Source organism: Diabrotica virgifera, chromosome 1 (assembly GCF_917563875.1).
Source record: "Diabrotica virgifera virgifera chromosome 1, PGI_DIABVI_V3a".
NCBI classification, from domain to species: domain Eukaryota; kingdom Metazoa; phylum Arthropoda; class Insecta; order Coleoptera; family Chrysomelidae; genus Diabrotica; species Diabrotica virgifera.
Window position 1 is genome coordinate 228,919,860 of NC_065443.1, and position 19,455 is coordinate 228,939,314.

The following is a 19,455-nucleotide window of genomic DNA, read 5'->3' on the forward strand; positions in this document are numbered from 1 at the left end:
AGCTCTATTCCTAATTTTTTAATAAATTGACTTCGTTGTTTAGTATATTCCCTATTACGATTATAATTTATGTGTTGTAAGCGTTTATAGTGGCGATATTTAGGACCCCATAAAAAGATTACTAGTGGACATCGTTCAATATTTCTACACATTGTAAGGTGACGCCATTTTATATACCGGCTGTGGCTGTCCCGATAAGAATAGCTCTCGGCCATGCGAGATTTCAGTTTCTCCAGGACTTGTGTTATGGGAGAATTTGAACCAATCACGAGTCACAGATTTTTGATTTTTTGACACTTGACAGTTCGATTGTCAACTTTCGAAAATGAAAATAGATCCATTTACCACAATAAAACTAAAAACAAATTTGTTTTTAATATTGTGTGTTTACCTATTTAATTTTGTTATTTTTATCCATTTTTATTTTGTTCTGTAGTATTCTGTACTTTTATTGATCTTTGTAATTCAAATTCAGAAGATGTAAGTGTAATTGGACGGCGTTATGCAGAAAGCTACCAACCCTCAATAGTGGCAAACTGAGATAATCAAGTTTAAAGTTTTTATTGATTTAAAAAATCTGTAGGATATGTTGCTACTACTTTGTAACTTTTTTTTGACTGTGGATAAATATTTTGGTATTTTCTACATGTTCAAATATTTTAATTGTAAATTTAAAAGAGAAATGGCAAATTTTTGTGGATTGGTAGGTTTCTGCATTTTGCAAAGTGGGGAATTAATACCAACAATATTAAATAAAAACAACAGTAAAGTTAGAAAAATTATTTTTATTTACAGGAAGTTAAGGATATGAATATTTAACGTATTAATTTAATAATTTTTAATATTAATCTACTTCATCCACTTCAAAATCTAGATCTTCAACATTCACATTGTAACCCTCAACATCTTCAGTTATGTTGGCACCCTGCAAATTTTGATAAAAAGTCAATGCATCAGCAGGAATAAGGTGCATCATTTCCTTTAAATTTTGTAATTTCGCCTCAGCGATAGGCTTCCCGTTAGGCCACAGTGGTATTAAATCGCTACAGATTTCTCCGTTAGCAGTTCTACCCCGAGAAGATTTTTTGATAGAAATATTTTGATACGGTTGTGAAAAATCGTGTTGTTGTATCATTAGCATAAATTGGTCAGACGTTTCTATTTTGGTTGACCTAATCTTCAACCAATTAATTTTTTCTTTATCTTCGGTCACTTTGCGATTAGCAATTTTTTTCTCAATGTTTATTACGCCTAAAAAATCTTCGACGTGCATTTGGGTTACTACCAATGGTCTCTGCTTTCTACAAGAACGCATTACCTCGATATAGTCATTTGGGGTATAATATAATCTTTGCTGTCGTTTAAGAGCCCACTCAATATCACTGAAATCAGTGTCGTTGGGCAAAAAACTGTGACCGGAACAGAGATATTTTACGGTAATGCTTTCTACGTTTGTGCGTTTCGCATGCAAAATTGATTTAAGCATAAGTATTAACTTAATATTTCGATTTTGCCCACCGCAAGAATCACACCAAAGCGTAAAATGTTTGACTTCTGGAGTTAATTTAGTTTTAACATGTTTTATAAGTCAAGAGCCTATTTTTTGGGCGCCCCTTCCAGCTGAACCTTCTACCCAAACGTAACAGTATCCTCTATTTTCTTTAGCACTGTGTATTCCTGCATTATACACCCACAACTGACGCTTATAAAATACGATGCCTGTAGGTATTCTGGGAAGCGGTAGGGTTGATCTGTTTGTTCAGTCAGTATCTTGAAATCATCTCTTCTCATTTTCTGTGCCTCCTCTGCAACTTGCAAATGCTTCGTATGTTCCTGCTTGAACTCTTTTTTTTCTTCATTCTTTTCATTATCAATTTTCATTTTAAAAGTATCGCAAACATTGCAGGTGTCTTTTTTAATGGCTTTATTTTCAAATTAAATTTCGTGTAGAATATGTTCTTGTATGACATTAAGCTTACGGGATTGGTTTCTTCCTGCTTGTACATGTCATACATTTGTTGTAAAGTGATACCAGGTGGTAAATATTTTGCCTGTTTGTTCCCGACGGTAGTGTGAAATGTATTTAGGTATTTTATTAATATGACTAACAACTGCTTGAATTCGTTCATCTGCTAATTTGTTTTTGCCTCCCTGCTTTAAACCTCTTTGATCACTAATAGGAGCCCGACCATGAAATTTCTTTAATGCAGTGTTTACTCGAAATGCAGTTACCTTTAAAGTATTTATAAACATTTCGCTACACACTTTTGTGTCCTTTATTTTATAAATTCGAGATAATTTCCTTTTTTCAATATTTCTACCATAAGACCTTTTTTTTCGATATCGGATACACTAGCAGCAATAAAATTAGTTTGAGCATCATATGAATTTAGCGACCAAAACCTCTCAAATTCATATTTTCGACTTTCAACAGAAACATTTTCTGCACATTTAGATGTACAGTTACAATGGAAATCCCCAATATTTGCAGAAAGCTACCAACCCACTTGGATGCAAGTGGCGCTTTATTAAAATTCTACCAAGTGGGTTGGAAGGTTTCTGTAAATTAAAAGTATACTACCAAGTGGGTTGGTAGGTTTCTGCAAATTAGAATATCAGATAAATTTAATATGTGGCTTAGCATTTTTATAGTTTTATAGGTTATATATTATTCTAGAGGTGGTAGGTTTTTACAGAATGCAGAACTCGTATTTTGTTGTCCAAATATGCATCCAACCCAATATCTGATATATTGAGGGTTGGTAGCTTTCTGCATAATGCCGTCCAATTATATGTAGATAAATAATAATAATAATTTTAATACTATGAAAATGTAAAATAAAATACACCTTAAATATAAATACAAGTGTTTTAATTTATTACCAAAACAAATTTTAAATAGTAAATGAGATATTTTTGTTATTATAGATCCAAACCAGTAAAAATTAGACAAGTTACAATCAAAGAAATAAAATGATTGGGATTTTTTAATTTTCTATAAAAAAAATAGTATGTATGTATTTTACCTTTCATTATAAGACTTTTTCTATGCTGGAGTCACACAAAATAATAAGGTAAATATTTTTGAATGTTCTATAATTTCTTTATACAAAAACAACCAATGTCGTCTTGTTCTTATGGTATTCACTACAGTACATAGTACATCTACTTATAACTTATACAATACTTTTGCTTATATAATTAAAATATATAAAACTATAATGTAATCAAAAGTGCCTTGATACTTTTAAATACATAATGCATATACAATTTTATTTTAAATCATATATAATCACACACATTACCCATTAAACGTACAAACTTTTAAAAAATAGCCAGAAAAAGCCTAAAATGAAATAAACACATTAAGTACCATTCTAAATTCTTTACCCAAATCCAAATTAATTATTAAGCTGGATTTATAGTTTGACGGACTGTAGAGGAAGACGCACTGGAAAAAGATCAACATAGAAGTTTGTGTACTCTTGATTATAAAGCTTGTCACGCACGGGGAGCTATACTATATCATATCGCTCACTATAGTAAATGAGTGAGCCTGCACGCACCTAACCATTTGTTCCTAGTTAGGAATCGCTGTAGTGAGCGGTATGATACTATAGTAATGATGAGTGAATCTGCACGCATGGGACCATTAGTTCCTAACTAATTAGGTTCCTAGTTAGGAATCGTTATAGTGAGCGATATGATATAATATATTATAGTATAGCTCCCCATGCGTGGCAAGCTTTATAAACAAGAGTACACAAACTTATATGTTGATCTTTTTTCAGTGTCTATGTCTACAGTCCGTCAAACTATAAATCCAGCTTAATAAATAATTTGGATTTTGGTAAAGAATTTTAGAATGATACTTATATTGTGTTTATTTCATTTTAGGTTTTTTCCTGTCCATTTTTAACTGTGTGCACATTTCAACAGTTTAATGGGTAATGTGTATGATTATATACTTAAAGTAAAATTGTATAGGTATGTATTTAAAAGTATAAATGCACTTTTGGTTACATTATAGTTTTATATATTTTATTTATATAAGCATATATAAGCAAAAGTATTGTATAAGTAGGTACGAAGGTTCTACCTATTCTGTAAAAAGGGGCCAAGTGTATTACTTATTGTTGTTGAGATAGCCTCATAATTTTTGGTACCAAGCAACATTTTGTTTTAAACTGGTTGTGTAAAAGGGAGCTAAAGTTCCACTTAGTAAAAATATAAAAATGTTACTTGGCCTCTTTTTGCAAATCAGCGACGATATATAATCACACACATTACACATTAAACATACACACATTTAAAAAATAGCCAGAAAAAGTCTAAAATGAAATAAACACATTAGTACCATTCTAAATTCTTTACCCAAATTCAAATTATTTATTAAGCTGGATTTATAGTTTGAAGGATTGTAGAGGAAGACGCACTGGAAAAAGATCAACTTAAAAGTTTGTGTACTCTTGATTATACAGCTTGTCACGCACGGGGAGCTATACTACATATAATATATCACATCGCTCACTATAGTAAATGAATGAGGCTGCACACATGTAACCATTCGTTCCTAGTTAGGAATCGCTGTAGTGAGCAATATGATACTATAGTATCTAATGATGAGTGAACCTGCACGCATGGAACCATTAGTTTCTAAACTAATTAGGTTCCTAGTTAGGAATCGTTATAGTGAGCGATATGATATAATATATATATTATTATAGTATAGCTCCCCATGCGTGGAAAGTGGCAAGCTTTATAAACAAGAGTACACAAACTTCTATGTTGATCTTTTTTCAGAGTGTCTATGTCTACAGTCCGTTAAACTATAAATCTAGCTTAATAAATACTTTGGATTTGGGTAAAGAATTTTAGAATGATACCTACTTAAGTATGTGTTTATTTCATTGTAGGTTTTTTCCTGTCCATTTTTTAACTGTGTGTACGTTTAACAGTTTAATGGGTAATGTGTATGATTATACTTAAAATAAAATTGTATAGGTATGTATTTAAAAGTATAAACGCACTTTTGATTACATTATAGTTTTATATATTTTATTTATATAAGCATAGGTATATAAGCAAAAGTATTGTATAAGTATGGATGTACTATGTACTGTAGGGAATACCATAAGAACAAGATGATATTGGCTGTTTTTCTATAAAAAAATTATAGAAAATCCACAAGTATTTATCTTATTATTTTGTGTGACTCCAAGCATAGAAAAAGTCTTATAATGAAAGGTAAAATACATACCTACATATTAGGAAATTAAAAAACCCCAATCATTTTATTTCTTTGATTGTAACTTTTCTATTTTTGGGGGTTTGGATCTAACAAAAGTGTACTATTTAAATTTACTATTACTATTTAAAATTTGTTTTGGTAATAAATTAAAACACTTGTATTTATAGTTAAGGTGTATTTATTTGACATCTTCATAGAATTAAAATTATTATCATTAATATTAATTATCTACATATCATTACACTTACATCTTCTGAATTTGAATTCATTTTTCCAGTTCACTACATTTTGATAAATGTAAATCCAATATTACACTTCTATAAATCCAATCCACCTAAAATAACAAAATTAAAGAGGTAAACACACAGTATTAAAAACAAATTTGTTTTTATTGTGGTAAATGGATATATTTTCAAAAGTTGATCGAACTGTCAAGTGTCAAATCGAAAATCTGTGACCCGTGATTGGTCCAAATTATTCCATAACACAAGTCCTGGAGAAACTGAAATCTCGCCTCGGCCATATCTCAGGAACCGTTCATAGTACAGCTGAGAAGAAGAACATATTTATAACAAAAGTTGCCTCGGGAAAAGCCTCGAAATTATTTTCATAATTGTAGTTCCACCGCTAGAGGGCAATTGAATATCACAAATTAAAAAATTAAAATTTTACAAAATTTGCCTAATGAAAGAGCACTGGAAATCTGATCATCGTATTCTTCATAAAATTCTGCGCGTATTTAATTTCACAAGTTTAACTCTGTATTTGCAAATAAGAGTTGGGGGGTGAGTGCGAACCTTGTTATGAAAAAATGACTGTAGGTCAGGTTCTGCTAAATCGAATTTTGCAAACTTGGTCTTGTTGAAAGCAGCTCTTTTTCGTCAATGTAAGTATTATAGTAAGTAATATGTCAGCTAGGAGGCGTTATTTATTTTTTTTTTCAGAAATCTAATTTTCTTTGGAAAATATTAAATTCAAGTATGCATTTTTAATCCTTTATTACAAAATTAGTCCAAATTAGCAACAGAATAGCGGAAACTGCATGCCAATACCATCTCGAGATATCTTAAGAAACGTGTAACTTTTAAACATAACTGTTACCAAAGAATATACCGAGGGGTTCGAGCGAAAACCCGATAACTAACAAAACCATTGTTTAGAGATAATCGCGATTAAAGGTTTTAGGAAGTTTGAAGAATATTTAAAATCGTACGCTCCATACGAGCGTTAAAAATGCTACTTTAAGGTACTAGTGCTTTAAAATGTTTAAGGCACTGCAGTTAAAAGTGAATTGTCAAATTATGAAACGTCAAAATATTTATATTTCATTTGTTAACATTAATATTAATAGTACAACTTGCGCAATTTGAAAAGGTTTAAAAGGTTTTAACATTTAATAGACACTTTTTTATTTACTATTAAGTACATTAGAATAATATGATTTTCTTTTTAATAATTTGTATTATAGGGCAGTCAATGAGAGTACCTATGTGGCTCCGAATTCCATCCTACTATATCGATTTACGTGATATTTTCACAGTAAGTAGGAAATAGCCCAAGAAACAAAGTCTACCCTATGCCGATGTGTGCTTTTGTCTTGGGGGCGGTTCTCACCCCTTCTCGGGGGTGGAAAATTTTTGGCTTAAATAACTACGGAAGTTGCTAGACAACCTAATACTAAGCAAAAACTGTTCTAATAATTTTTTTTCGAAAACTCAATACTTTTTGAGTTTTGAAAATTGGCCATTTTCATTGAAACATAACACCTGTTCAAACGGTTTTTTGCGAATACCTTAAAAACTATGCATCTAACTAAAAAAACTATATAAAACATTTTTGTAGCTTATAAAATAACTAAGAGATTCTTTCCTTTGCTAATCTTTTAGTTATAACACAAAAAGAGATATGGTAAGTGAAAAAAACTTGTTTTCTTGGTGCATGCTCAAATCAGTCTATTTAACTTGAAATAACAGAGAAACGGTGGATTTTAGGTGTATAATGCTACCAATAACTTTTGCTGTGCTTGAAAAGACCTATAAATTAAGCAATATTGAATGTCGATTACATTCAAACTATGCGAGATAAACTGTAAAAAATTTGATGACTGACGTATTTTAAGAAAAAAATGAGAAGTATATTTAACCCCTCATCCACAAGAATTTAAATGCATCGTTTTTCTTCTACAATACATTTTACTATAGTGTTCTTTTTATGTTCAAAAAGTTGGGCGGGTTTAAAATGAATGGTTTAAAAAAAATAAGATCAAATTATTAAGCGCATTTTTAAATTTTCTTAAAAATCTTCCTATTTCTCCATGCAACTCGAAAATGATAAGAGATGCCAAAAAAAAGATGTCATACAAAAATGTAGGTTTCTTCTAGATAAACATTCTGATTTTATTTTTTGTAACAGTATCTCTTATCATGTTCAAGTTACATGGAGAAAAAGGAAGATTTTTAAGAAAATTTAAATATGCGATCTATAATTTGATCTTATTTTTTTCAAAAACCATTCATTTTAAACCCACGCAACTTTTTGAACATAAAAATAACACTCTAGTAAAATGTATTGTAGAAGAAAAACGATGCATTTAAATTCTTGTGGATGAGGGGTTAAATTTCTTCTCAATTTTTTTCTTAAAATTCGTTAGTCATCAATTTTTTGCAGCATATCTCGCTTAGTTTGAATGTAATCGACACTTAATATTGCATATTTGATAGAACTTTTCAAGCACAATAAAAGGTATTGGTAGCATTATACACCTAAAATCGACCGTTTCTCTGTTATTTCAAGTTGAATACACTGATTTGAGCATGCACCAAAAAAACAAACTCTTTTTACCTACCATATCCCTTTTTCTGTTATAACTAGAAGATTGAAGATGGAACAAATCTCTTTGATTTTTTATGAGCTACAAAAATGTTTTATATATATTTTTTAGTTAGATGCATTGTTTTTAAGATATTCACAAAAAACCGTTTGAAAAGGTGTTACATTTCAATGAAAATGGCCAATTTTCAACCACGAATAACTCAAAAAGTATTGAGTTTTCGAAAAACAAATTATAGAACAGTTTTTGCTTAGAATTAGGTTCTCTAGCAACTTCCGTAGTTGTTTAACCAAAAAATTTTCCACCCCCGAGAAGGGGTAGGAACCGCCCCCAAGACAAAAGCACACATCGGCATAGGGTAGACTTTGAATAAGGAGATATTTTCAGGCTATTCCTAAAATTTAATTAAAATCTATGCAGTAGGATAGAATTCGGAGGTAATAACCTGTTCTTGCTCTCATTGACTGCCCTATTTTGGCCTATGTGGCTATTTTGCAAGGACAGGGAGTTCACTGATGATGGACTGATAAATCCGAAAACGTTTTGAACGTAATCCTTTTGGATCTTTAAAAATTTTAATTTTTTATTAAAATATACCAACTACACCAGGGAGTGTTTTACTTCACGTTAAATTTGTTTAACTTAATGGTATACAGCCAACCTTCGGGAATTATCCCGTTTTATTGATTTTATTAACGTATAGACGTCCACATTGGACGTCGTTGTCAAAATACAAAATATTAATAAATTAAACAAAAATGTTGTTGCTTAGTAAAAAAATTCTTCTAATAATTTAATTTAATCTGACTCATTTATATCGGTAGTTCAGACATATATTATACATTTTAAAGTAGAAGACTTTAAAATGATATTGCCAATATTTTATGAGTTGCGTTCCCGACTTTACTTACTGAAAGATAGTTCATTCGATTACATGAAATCAACCCCAACTCAAGAATATCCGTCACAAAAAATCATAGCATGTGATCTGTCTTTAAAAAAACGACTACATACATCGGTGACAGTAAGATTCTCGCGTTAGAGATTCCGTAGTAAATCAGATTAAATTAAATTATTAGAAGAATTTTTTTACTAAGCAACAACATTCTTGTTTAATTTATTAATATTTTGCATTTTGACAACGACGTCCAATGTGGACGTCGGTCGAAACGTTAATAAAATCATCTTTTAGATAAATTGTGGCTTAATTTCCATTTAGAATATGTAGTTAATTGCAAAAATGCCACAAGGAAATTGCTTCAGAACAATATATTTTTCAGAAAAATAATCACACGGCACGAGTATTGGACATCAATAGGAGAGAATTGAACTATCGGCCGATAAACAATCGTCATATGTGCGCAAGTCCTAGTTAGCCAACACTGATTAAATCGTCGGCCGATAGTTAGCCGACAAACTAGTTTGAAGGCAATCGGGAAGCCCATCAAACTTTTTTATCGCCCGATACTGAATCGGTGTAATGTGCGCATATGCATACCTCTCTGTACTGATTAACAAGCCGACCAAACTATCGGCCGATAAAAATTCTGCAGTCTGCGGGGCTCTTACAGTTTTGTTTAAAATATACTTTTCCTAAGATATCTCGAGATAGAAAAAGGTATCGACATGCGGTTTTCGCTATTCTGTTGCTAATTTGGTCTAATTTTGTAATACAGGATTAAAAATGCAAACTTGTAATTAATAAATGATGAACTTGTTGCTGGTATATATTTTCCAAAAAAAAAACTAGATTTCTGAAAAAAATTAAATAACGCCTCCTAGGTGGCATATTACTTAGGCTGTTTCGAAATTATAACTCAAAGGCAACCCAAGTAGCACCGAACGGGTTTATTAAGTCTTTAAAGGATGCTTTAAAACTGTAGAATAAAACTAAAATTAAAACCATTTGGTTTTTAAGTAAACCTTAAGGTTGCAATAAAACCGCTTTCAGTATAAAAGGGCCCACTCTGAAAGAGGTCAATAAAACCAAAAATAAAAACCTTCTTAAAACTTTGTTTTCTTAAGCAACTGGTTTTAAAGCTGCTGTGAAGGTTCTTTTAAAACCAAGTTAAAAGACACTTTAAGTGCAGGCAGTTTTATAGCTAACTTAACAAGATTTCTTAAATGGAGACTTTTAAAGACAATTTATCATTGTTGTTCTGAAGCTATTTTCTTGTGGCATTTTTATAATCAAGTATATTCAAATGGGAAATAAGCCACAATTTTACCTAAAAATGATTTTATTAACGTTTCGACATTTTTAAATTTCGAAACGTTAATAAAATCATTTTTAGGTAAAATTGTGGCTTATTTCCCATTTGAATATACAATTTATCATATTAAATGATTTTTTAAACCCATATACTCCATATAGGCCAACAAATTTTTACATGTGTTATGGTAGGTAGATACGTATTTGTAACCATAAAATAATAAAAAGTACTTGGTTATTTCGGACTGTTAAGGTAGAAAAACACTTGCGCACCCAACTTTATTGATAATGTTAACAAAAATAGATCTAAATAATTCACGCGCCCTAAAATGTCTGACTTTTGGCGACTAAAAAATAAAAATAATAAAAAAATTTAAATCAGAAAAATATTAATTTGAAATAAAAATAATTTTATCTACAGTTTTAATGTTAAAATAAATCGAATTTATGTCTTTAAGTCGCTTATTTATAATTTTTATGTAAGCCTTATATTGTAATCTTTCATGGCTTTCAGTATCTCCAGAAAGCAATATGGCTGAAATCCAAATAAAACTATTTGGTCTATCGACAGAGAATTGTTAAGATCAAATGGTTTTATTTTATACCTTTTCAAGAGCATATATCTTACATAAAAGCAAGATTGCCTTGCAATTAAAACCGTTTAGTTTTAATGGTGCTGTCAATGCCACTCGGTTTTAATGTGAATCTAACCTAAAATCGATGCGTCATAGTGCTGTGTGTTGTATTTTTCTTTTAAAATGACCAGTTCGTTTATATTTTTAGTACTTGCGACTTATTTCTTGAATACTAACTGTACTTCCACTTTTTACAACACACTACACTACTGTTTCACTGTAAAACAAATGGCCGACCATTTTGGACATCAAAGAAGAGGGGATGAGTGATAGATTTATTGTTTCTAACAAGAAGCATAGTTTAGTCTTTACGATAACCAAATTGATTCAGTTAAGAGCGTTTGGTTTTAATATAGCCTACTAGTTGCTTTTAACAAAGCAACTTTAAAGAAAACTAAAAAAATAGTTTTAATGCATATGTTTTACTGACATAATAGTCTTGAGATCAAGTAGTTTTAAAAATAGGTTTTATTAGTCATATTAAGAGAATTTTTAAAACTGCGATAAAACTAAAAGGCAACAAACTAGAATCTAATAAAACCAAACAGTCCGGAAGTTCTTCATAAAACTGATTAGTTTTAAAGTGAACTGAGAATAAACCATTTTAAAACTACAATAAGACAAATTATCTATTAAGATTAATTAGTCTTATTTGATACTCTTATTAGATATGTACTTTAAAACTAGTGACAAATGCTTAACAGTTTTAAAGTTCTGGCAGTATATCTACAGGTAACTTTAAAACCATTATCTTCTTATTTACCACAATAAAACCTATATAAACCTTAAATAAAACTAAAGTGTTTTTATTGCGCTATGAAGCCGCACACCAAAGAAACATGAAACGTAAAACACGTTTCATGAAAATAAAATACAGGTAAACAAATCTTGAAGTCCGCCTACCAATGAAACGAGTGAGATTCATGCTCATATAACATTTTTATTTTCGGAGAGTTTCATAAATGGCCGGACGTCTATTTGTTTAGCAGTGTTTTATTTCCATGAAACGTGATTTACGTTTCATGTTTCTTTGATGTGCCTAATATTGACGAAAAAGCTGTTTTCAACAACACCAAGTTTGCAAAATTCGATTTAGCAGAACCGGAGTTACAGCCATTTTTTCATAACAATGTTCCCACTCACCCCCACCTCTTATTTGCAAAGGTAGACTTAAACTTGTGAAGTCAAATATGCGCAGAATTTTATGAATAATGCAATGATCGGATTTCCAGTGCCCTTTCATTAGGCAAATTTAGTAACATTCTGATTTTAAAATTTTTGATATTCAAATTACGCCCTCAAGAGGTGGACCTACTATGAAAATAGTTTCCAGGCTTTTCCCGAGGCAACTTTTGTTCTATTTTTTTTCTCAAAGCTGTACTATATAAAGGGTTCTTGAGATATGGCCGACAGCCATTCTTATTGGGACACCCGGAACATATAGAAAAAATACATAAAAATCTATGGCAACAATATGACTTGCAAACATATATTCAGATTTAGATGCCAAATTAATGAAGGTTTAATCCAATGATTTATCTTTATACTTCATTGGCATAAGCATACATAATAAAGTATTTTCAATGGGAAATAAGCCACAATATTGCCAAAAAAATGAATTTATTAACGTTTCGACGCCCAAGTCGGGTGTCGTTGTCAAAATACAAAATAATACTAAATAAACAAAAATATTGTTGCTTAGTAAGAATTTTTTACTAAGCAACAACATTTTTGTTTATTTAGTATTATTTTGTATTTTGACAACTACACCCGACTTGGGCGTGAAACGTTAGTAAATTCTTTTTTTTTGGTAAAATTGTGGCTTATTTCACATTGAAAATACTTCATTATAAAAAAGCCACAAGGAAATAGTTTCAGAACAACATAATCATACATGTCCCATATTTCTGCTGTCTTAAATTTGATTATTGCATTCATTTGCTCTTTTGCTCAAATAATTACATTATAGTGGTTTTTATTTTAGGTCATATCCAAGATGAAAGCAAATTGGAAATTGAGGAGACAGTCATTGAAGATTCATCTCACGACGAAAGTGACACGAGTCGACACACTGAAGGAAAAACTTTAAATAAACCTATGACAGTTGTGACTGGAAAAAGACCTTATAAATGTGAAATTTGTTTTAAGCAGTTTCGCCAAGCAGGTACTTTAAAAAGACATTTGAGAGTGCACACTGGGGAAAAACCTTTCAAGTGCGAGATTTGTTTTAAGCAGTTTTCTCATGAATTTAATTTGAAAAACCATTTAAGAACACACACTGGAGAAAAACCTTACAAGTGTGAGATTTGCTTTAAACAGTTTAGGGAAGTAGGCGCTTTAAAAGCACATTTAAGAACGCACACTGGAGAGAAACTTTACAAGTGTGAAATTTGTTTGAAGCCGTTTAGTACAGCCGGTCATTTGAAAAAACATTTGAGAGTGCACACTGGGGAAAAACCTTACAAGTGCGAGATTTGTTTTAACCAATTTACTACAGCAAGTTATTTGAAAAGTCATTTAAGAACTCATACTGGAGAAAAACCTTACAAGTGTGAGATTTGTTTTAATCGGTTTAACCAAATAAGTATTTTGAGAATACATTTGAGAACCCATACTGGAGAAAAACCATACAAGTGCGAAACTTGTTTGAAGCAATTCAGAGAACTAGGCACTTTCAGAAAGCATTTAAAAACACACACTGGAGAGAAACCTTACCAGTGTAAAATTTGTTTTAAGTCGTTTTCTCGAACAGATAGTTTGAAAACCCATTTGAGTGTGCACACTGGGGAAAAACGTTATAAGTGTGAAATTTGTTTTAAGCAGTTTATTTTTGCAACTTCTTTGAACAGACATTTGAATCTGCACGCTGGGGAAAAACCTCACAAGTGCGAGATTTGTTTTAAGCAATTTAGTGAAGCAGGTGGTTTGAAAAGTCATTTAAAAATTCACACTGGAGAAAAACCTTACAAGTGTGACATTTGTTTTAGGCGATTTAGTGATGCAGGTAGTTTGAAAAGACATTTGAGAGTACACACTGGAGAACGACCTCACAGGTGTGAAATTTGTTTTAAGCAATTTAGTCATAAATCTTCCTTGACAACACATTCTCGAGTGCACACTGGGGAAAAACCTTACAAGTGTGAGATTTGTTTTAAGCAAGTTTCTCAATTGAGCAGTCATTTAAGAACGCACACTAGAGAAAAACCGTACAAGTGTGAGATTTGTCTTAGGAAATTTAGTTTAGCCAGTAGTTTGAAAAGACATTTAAGACAGCACACTGGCGAAAAACCTCACATGTGTGAAATTTGTTTTAAGCAATTTAATCTTAAAACTTCCTTGAAAACTCATTTGCAAGTGCACACTGGGGAAAAACCTTTTAAGTGCGATATTTGTTTTAAGCAATTTACCGCAGCAAGTTATTTAAAAACTCATTTAAAAATTCACACTGAAGAAAAGCCTTACAAGTGTGAGATTTGTTTTAAGCAGTTTATTAAAAAAAATGATTTGAAAAAACATTTGAGAGTGCACACTGGAGAGAAACCATACAAGTGTGAAACTTGTTTTAAGCAGTTTATTCATGCAAGTTCTTTGAAAAGACATTTGAATGTGCACGCTGGGGCAAACATGTGAAATTTGTTTTACGTAGTTTTCTCACAAATATATAACAGCACTACAGATCTTAGAGACCCTTGGCTTCGATAGTCTTGACTAATTTCTTCCACTTTTTGCGGTCCTGTACTTGTCCTCTCCAGTCTCTTGTACCCACTTCTTCTAGGTCAGTCCGGACGGCATCAGACCACTTCCTTCGTGGTCTTCCTCTTCTTTTCTTCCCTTGTTCTCCTGCTGATAAAACTCTTAGGACGTTTCTTTCTTGTGGCATTCGTAAAACATGACCCAACCATTTAACTCTCTGTGCCTTCATTTTCTGAGTTATTTTAGGTTTCTTATACATATCCATTAGCTCCTGGTTTGTTCTTCTGCGCCATTCCCCGTTAGCCTCCTTTATACCACCAAAAATTTTTCTCAATATTTTTCTCTCCCAAATTTTTAGCTTTTTTCTACTTTCTGGTTCATTGTTGCTACATGTTCTGTCATTTCACATGCATACAACAGTGTTGGTCTCACTATTGTTTCATAACGATCGGATCTTGGCTGCCCTGGACACGTCTTTTGCCTTCAACAGTGCGTTTAATGAGCCTACTGCTTTGCTACCTTTTAACAACCGTTTATCTATCTCTCTCTTCATCTCCTCTATTTGTAACTGTTACTCCAAGGTACTCAAATTCAGTTACCTGCTCAGATTTATAATCTTTGTCATTTGTCCTTAGAGTAATCCACTTATTTTCTTCAGCTTTGTCTCCTCTCCTTTCCATATGCTTGGTTTTTCCTTGGTTTATAATCAGGCCATATTTTTTGCTTCTTCTTTAAATTGCTTGAACATTTTTTGAAGTTCTATTCTTGAACGTGTCAGAAACACCAAGTCATCTGCAAAACCTATACACTGTTGTCTTCTGTTAAGAATCGTGCCGCTTGTCTGGATATTGGCTCCTCTAATTATCTTTTCTAGTACTAAATTCAATAAGTCTATTGACAGGGGGTCCCCTTGTTTTAATCCTCTGTTGACGTTAAACTGATTTGAAAAGCTGCCTTCTATCATGACTTTATTGACTGTGTTGGTTAACGTCATTTTAACTAATCGTATCAGTTTCTCTGATATTCCTAGTGCTCTCATTGATTCGTATAGCCCGTTTCGTGAGATGGAGTCGTAATCCTGTTTAAAATCGATAAAGAGCATATGCAAGCCTAGGTTTTGTTCATAACTATTGTTTTGTAATAACTTTAGCAAAAAATATTGATCGGTTGTTCCTCTTCCCTTTCTGAAACCAGCCTGGTATTCTCCTACTATCTCTGATTCATAAGCTTTCAATCTAGTTCTTACAATTTTTGCTAATACCTTATACACCACTTCTAACAGTGCGATTCCTCTGTAATTTTCACGGCATTTTTTCGTTATCCCATATTTTCTTTATAAGCCCGGCTATTTTCTGCTGCAGTATATTTCCTCTTACCTTTAATATCTCTGCTGGCACTCCGCTTTCTCCGGCACTTTTATTATTTTTTAGGTCTTTTATTACTGTTATTATCTCCCTTTCTGTCGGTGCTTGTGTTTGTTGTGGTTCCGCTTCTTGTATTTGTTGTTGTTCGATTTCTTGCCCTCGCTGTTGCATTTCTGTTTCTGTTTGGGCTTTATCGTTTAATAATTCTCCGAAGTATTCTGCCCATCTATTCAATTGTTCTGTCTTGTCTCCCAGCAACATACCATCTTTATTTCTACAAAACATTGTGCATTTATTTAGAGTCCCTCGTGTTTTTTACTCCTTGATAAAAATTTTTAACTTCTTTTTGGACATAGTTTTCTTTTATTATTCTTCTATTATTTCTAGTTGCTTTTCCAGTGATTTTCTCTTCTTTTACCTACATAATCGCTTAGCTTCTCTTCTTTTGTCTTTATAATACTCTTTACTTTTTTCTGTGTTGTTTCTAATATTTTCCATTTTTGCGTTGTTTCTCTGTTCTAGAATTCTTTTGCAGTCCTCATCAAACCATTATTCTCTCTTTTCTTTTTCTGCTTTCGCAATGCTAAGGTCTCTCCATTCCTCTTCTATGTTCCCGGTCGTGATTCTTTCCAATTTCTTGTTTATCTCTTTAGTGAAGCCAGTAGTTTTAAAGGACATTTAAGACAGCACACTGGCGAAAAACCTAACATGTGTGAAATTTGTTTTAAGCAATTTAATCTTAAAACTTCCTTGAAAACTCATTTGCAAGTGCACACTGGGAAAAAACCTTACAAGTGTGAAATTTGTTTTAAGCAATTTACTGCAGCAAGTTATTTGAAAAGTCATTTAAGAATTCACACTGGAGAAAAGCCTTACAAGTGTGAGATTTGTTTTAAGCAGTTTATTCATGCAAGTTCTTTAAAAAGACATTTGAATGTGCACGCCGCGGAAAACTTGTGAAATTTGTTTTAAGCAGTTTTCTCACAAATGTTTTTTGAAAATATGTTATGAGTACCTACATTTATTTATTTATTAAGCTTAAGGGCACCCGAAGTCCCATTTAACGACAATGTTAACATTTTGTCACATAGCACTGTAACCAAAGCACTTATAGACGTAATTTTTTGTTTATTTTGAAACTAGATGCATTGTTTAGTGCCGCGTTGATTTATGTAAAGTTTGAGTGAAAGAAACATTTATTTTAAATTTTTTTTAAAATACTTTTCCAAAAAACCCAAAACAGTTTAGATTTTATTTTTTATTTTACTTGTTTTTGTACATTTTTCAATACATCTTCACGCGGCACTTAATATGATCTATCTACAACTACCGTAAAAATTTGGACCTTCTATCATCTAAAGATCCAGAGATATTTGACATCAAAAGTTAAAAACCTAGTATTCGGGAAATCACAAAAACATAAAACACTCTAATAGGCTATAAAGCTATAGGTACACGGTAAGTTGAGTGCAGATGTTTGAAAAACAAATAATTTTGTAACCATGGATATTTTTTACTATAATGTGTTATAAATTGTTGGGAAGAGAAGATTTCAGAGAATAATTTTTAATCATAACACAAAAAAACTTAAAAAATTCAATTTTTGGTCTTTGGCTGCCCTTAACAGGCCTTGTAGGCATAGGATTAAAATGTGTACATTTCTAATTACATTTTATTTTAATCTTAAAATTTTTTATTTAATTACACTTCAGTTTTTTTATACACTCCTTCACAACCTTTCTCCATATCCTTCTGTCCAATGCTAGTTCTTTCCATCCCTCAATGTTACTTTTCTTCAGGCCTTCGTGCACACTGTCCTCCATCTTTTCCTTGGCCTGCTGTTGTGAAAACAGTTAAATTAATTCGCATTTTTGCAAATCTCTCTTGTAAATTTTGGGACAATCTGTATGTGGATTGAAAATACATTTTAGTTCTCTCAAAAGCTTGTGTTATGTAGGCACAAAAGATAACGGACATATGTTTTCTATTTATCGTCTTCGGGGTAAAAGGCATGTCGCTTTGCCAAAGAAGAATATGTGTGTGGCCCTTTTTCAGGCAAAAAAGTGTAAACTAAGATATTAATGCAGTGATTTGAGTAGAATTTAAGTAGTCTCTCGCCAGCAGCCTCTAAGACGAGGTGTTCGTGTTTGTTCCTCTTTTCGCCGTGAAAATACGTTCTCCACAATAATTACATTAAAGATTCTCTCTCTCGCTCTGTTTCGCTATTAAGGAGGGGGTATGGTTTGAAATCAACATATCAAGCACATTTTTATGATTTTTTTTTCGAAGCTCTGGTAGAATTATTTTATTTTTAAATTAAATAAACATGAGTACAATTCTAAGAATGTTTTTGAAAAAAATTAAATCCAAAATATTGAAAAATAAGCCATTGGTGACAAAATTTTCACACGCAGCTAAAAAAATGGATTTTGCGGTGGACATCAGAACTCGTCACTGGATCATACGAATCAAAAAATTCAAAAAGATTTAATTAGCTTATTAGTTTCACGAGGTAACAACGTCGAGTTTTTTAATTTTAATGATTTTTGAATTTTTGGTATCACTCAGAACTCAAAAATACGAAATTTTTGGTAAAAATTTTGTGAAAATCAAAAATTTGTTATTGTTGAACAAAAAATAAGCCCAAAACGAAAAATATCTCGACGTTGTTACCTCACGAAATGTGTAAAGAAAATCTGTGCAAAATTTCAGGTAGACCGGTCAAGTAGTTTTTCAGTTACAATGTCTACCGCATTTAATAAAGTAATTTTGAGAAAATTGCGTTTAAAGTTTTGATAACTGCATCTTTATCTTCTTATTTGTCTGCCAAATCGTAAAGTGATGCACATTGGAATATGTTTTTTAAATAGCGGAGTAATCGACAAAAGAGAAGGCGAAGATTTGTTTAACGTTTCTCACTACGCTCAAGCGTGCTGGCGCGAAGCCGCGGCAAAGCGAGTCGAAGGTAGGGATATAACACGCTGTGTCTCTGGTAATTTTACTCCGATCAATCTGAAATTTTCAGAGAGTATTCTTGAAAGTATGCACTTTTATTTGAAATAATAAAAAAAATTAAATATTTCAAATCATACCCCCCGCCCTTAAGACAATTTATCGTTAATCAGCGTATTTGTCAAATATAGGATCCTTGAAAAGAAAAACATAGGTCAGAGGTATAGAAACATAATCAAAGAGCTCAATAGATCCAACAAAACACGAATTAAAACCACACACGGAAGGAAGCAAAATCAATGCAGGCATTAGACAAGGGGACAGCCTCAGTCCATGCCTATTTAATTTAATAATGAATGAAGTTATAGGTAGTGTTAACATAATGAATCAGGGATACAAAAAGGGTAACCGAACCATGTAGCCCAATAAATGACCGTTTTGGAGTGTAATTTCCAGGGGCAACTCCGAATTACATGAAAATTTGGATTTAGGTTCTACTTACCCTCCACTTCAAAGTT

The 19,455-nt window shown here is 31.9% G+C and overlaps 1 protein-coding gene across 2 annotated transcripts in view; it reads left to right on the forward strand.

Moving 5' to 3' along the window:
* LOC126882677 (zinc finger protein 227-like) overlaps nt 1-19,455 on the forward strand; it is a 110,679-nt gene that overhangs the window by 51,284 nt on the left and 39,940 nt on the right. The window contains exon 2 of one of the 2 annotated variants that reach the window (XM_050647664.1): nt 12,913-17,674. The exons of the other annotated variant lie outside the window; for it this stretch is intronic. Coding sequence (XP_050503621.1) covers nt 12,913-14,558 — 1,646 coding nt within the window. The 3' untranslated portion in view covers nt 14,559-17,674. Of the gene's footprint in view, nt 1-12,912; nt 17,675-19,455 lie in introns of those variants that run through there. 2 annotated transcript variants of the gene reach the window in all.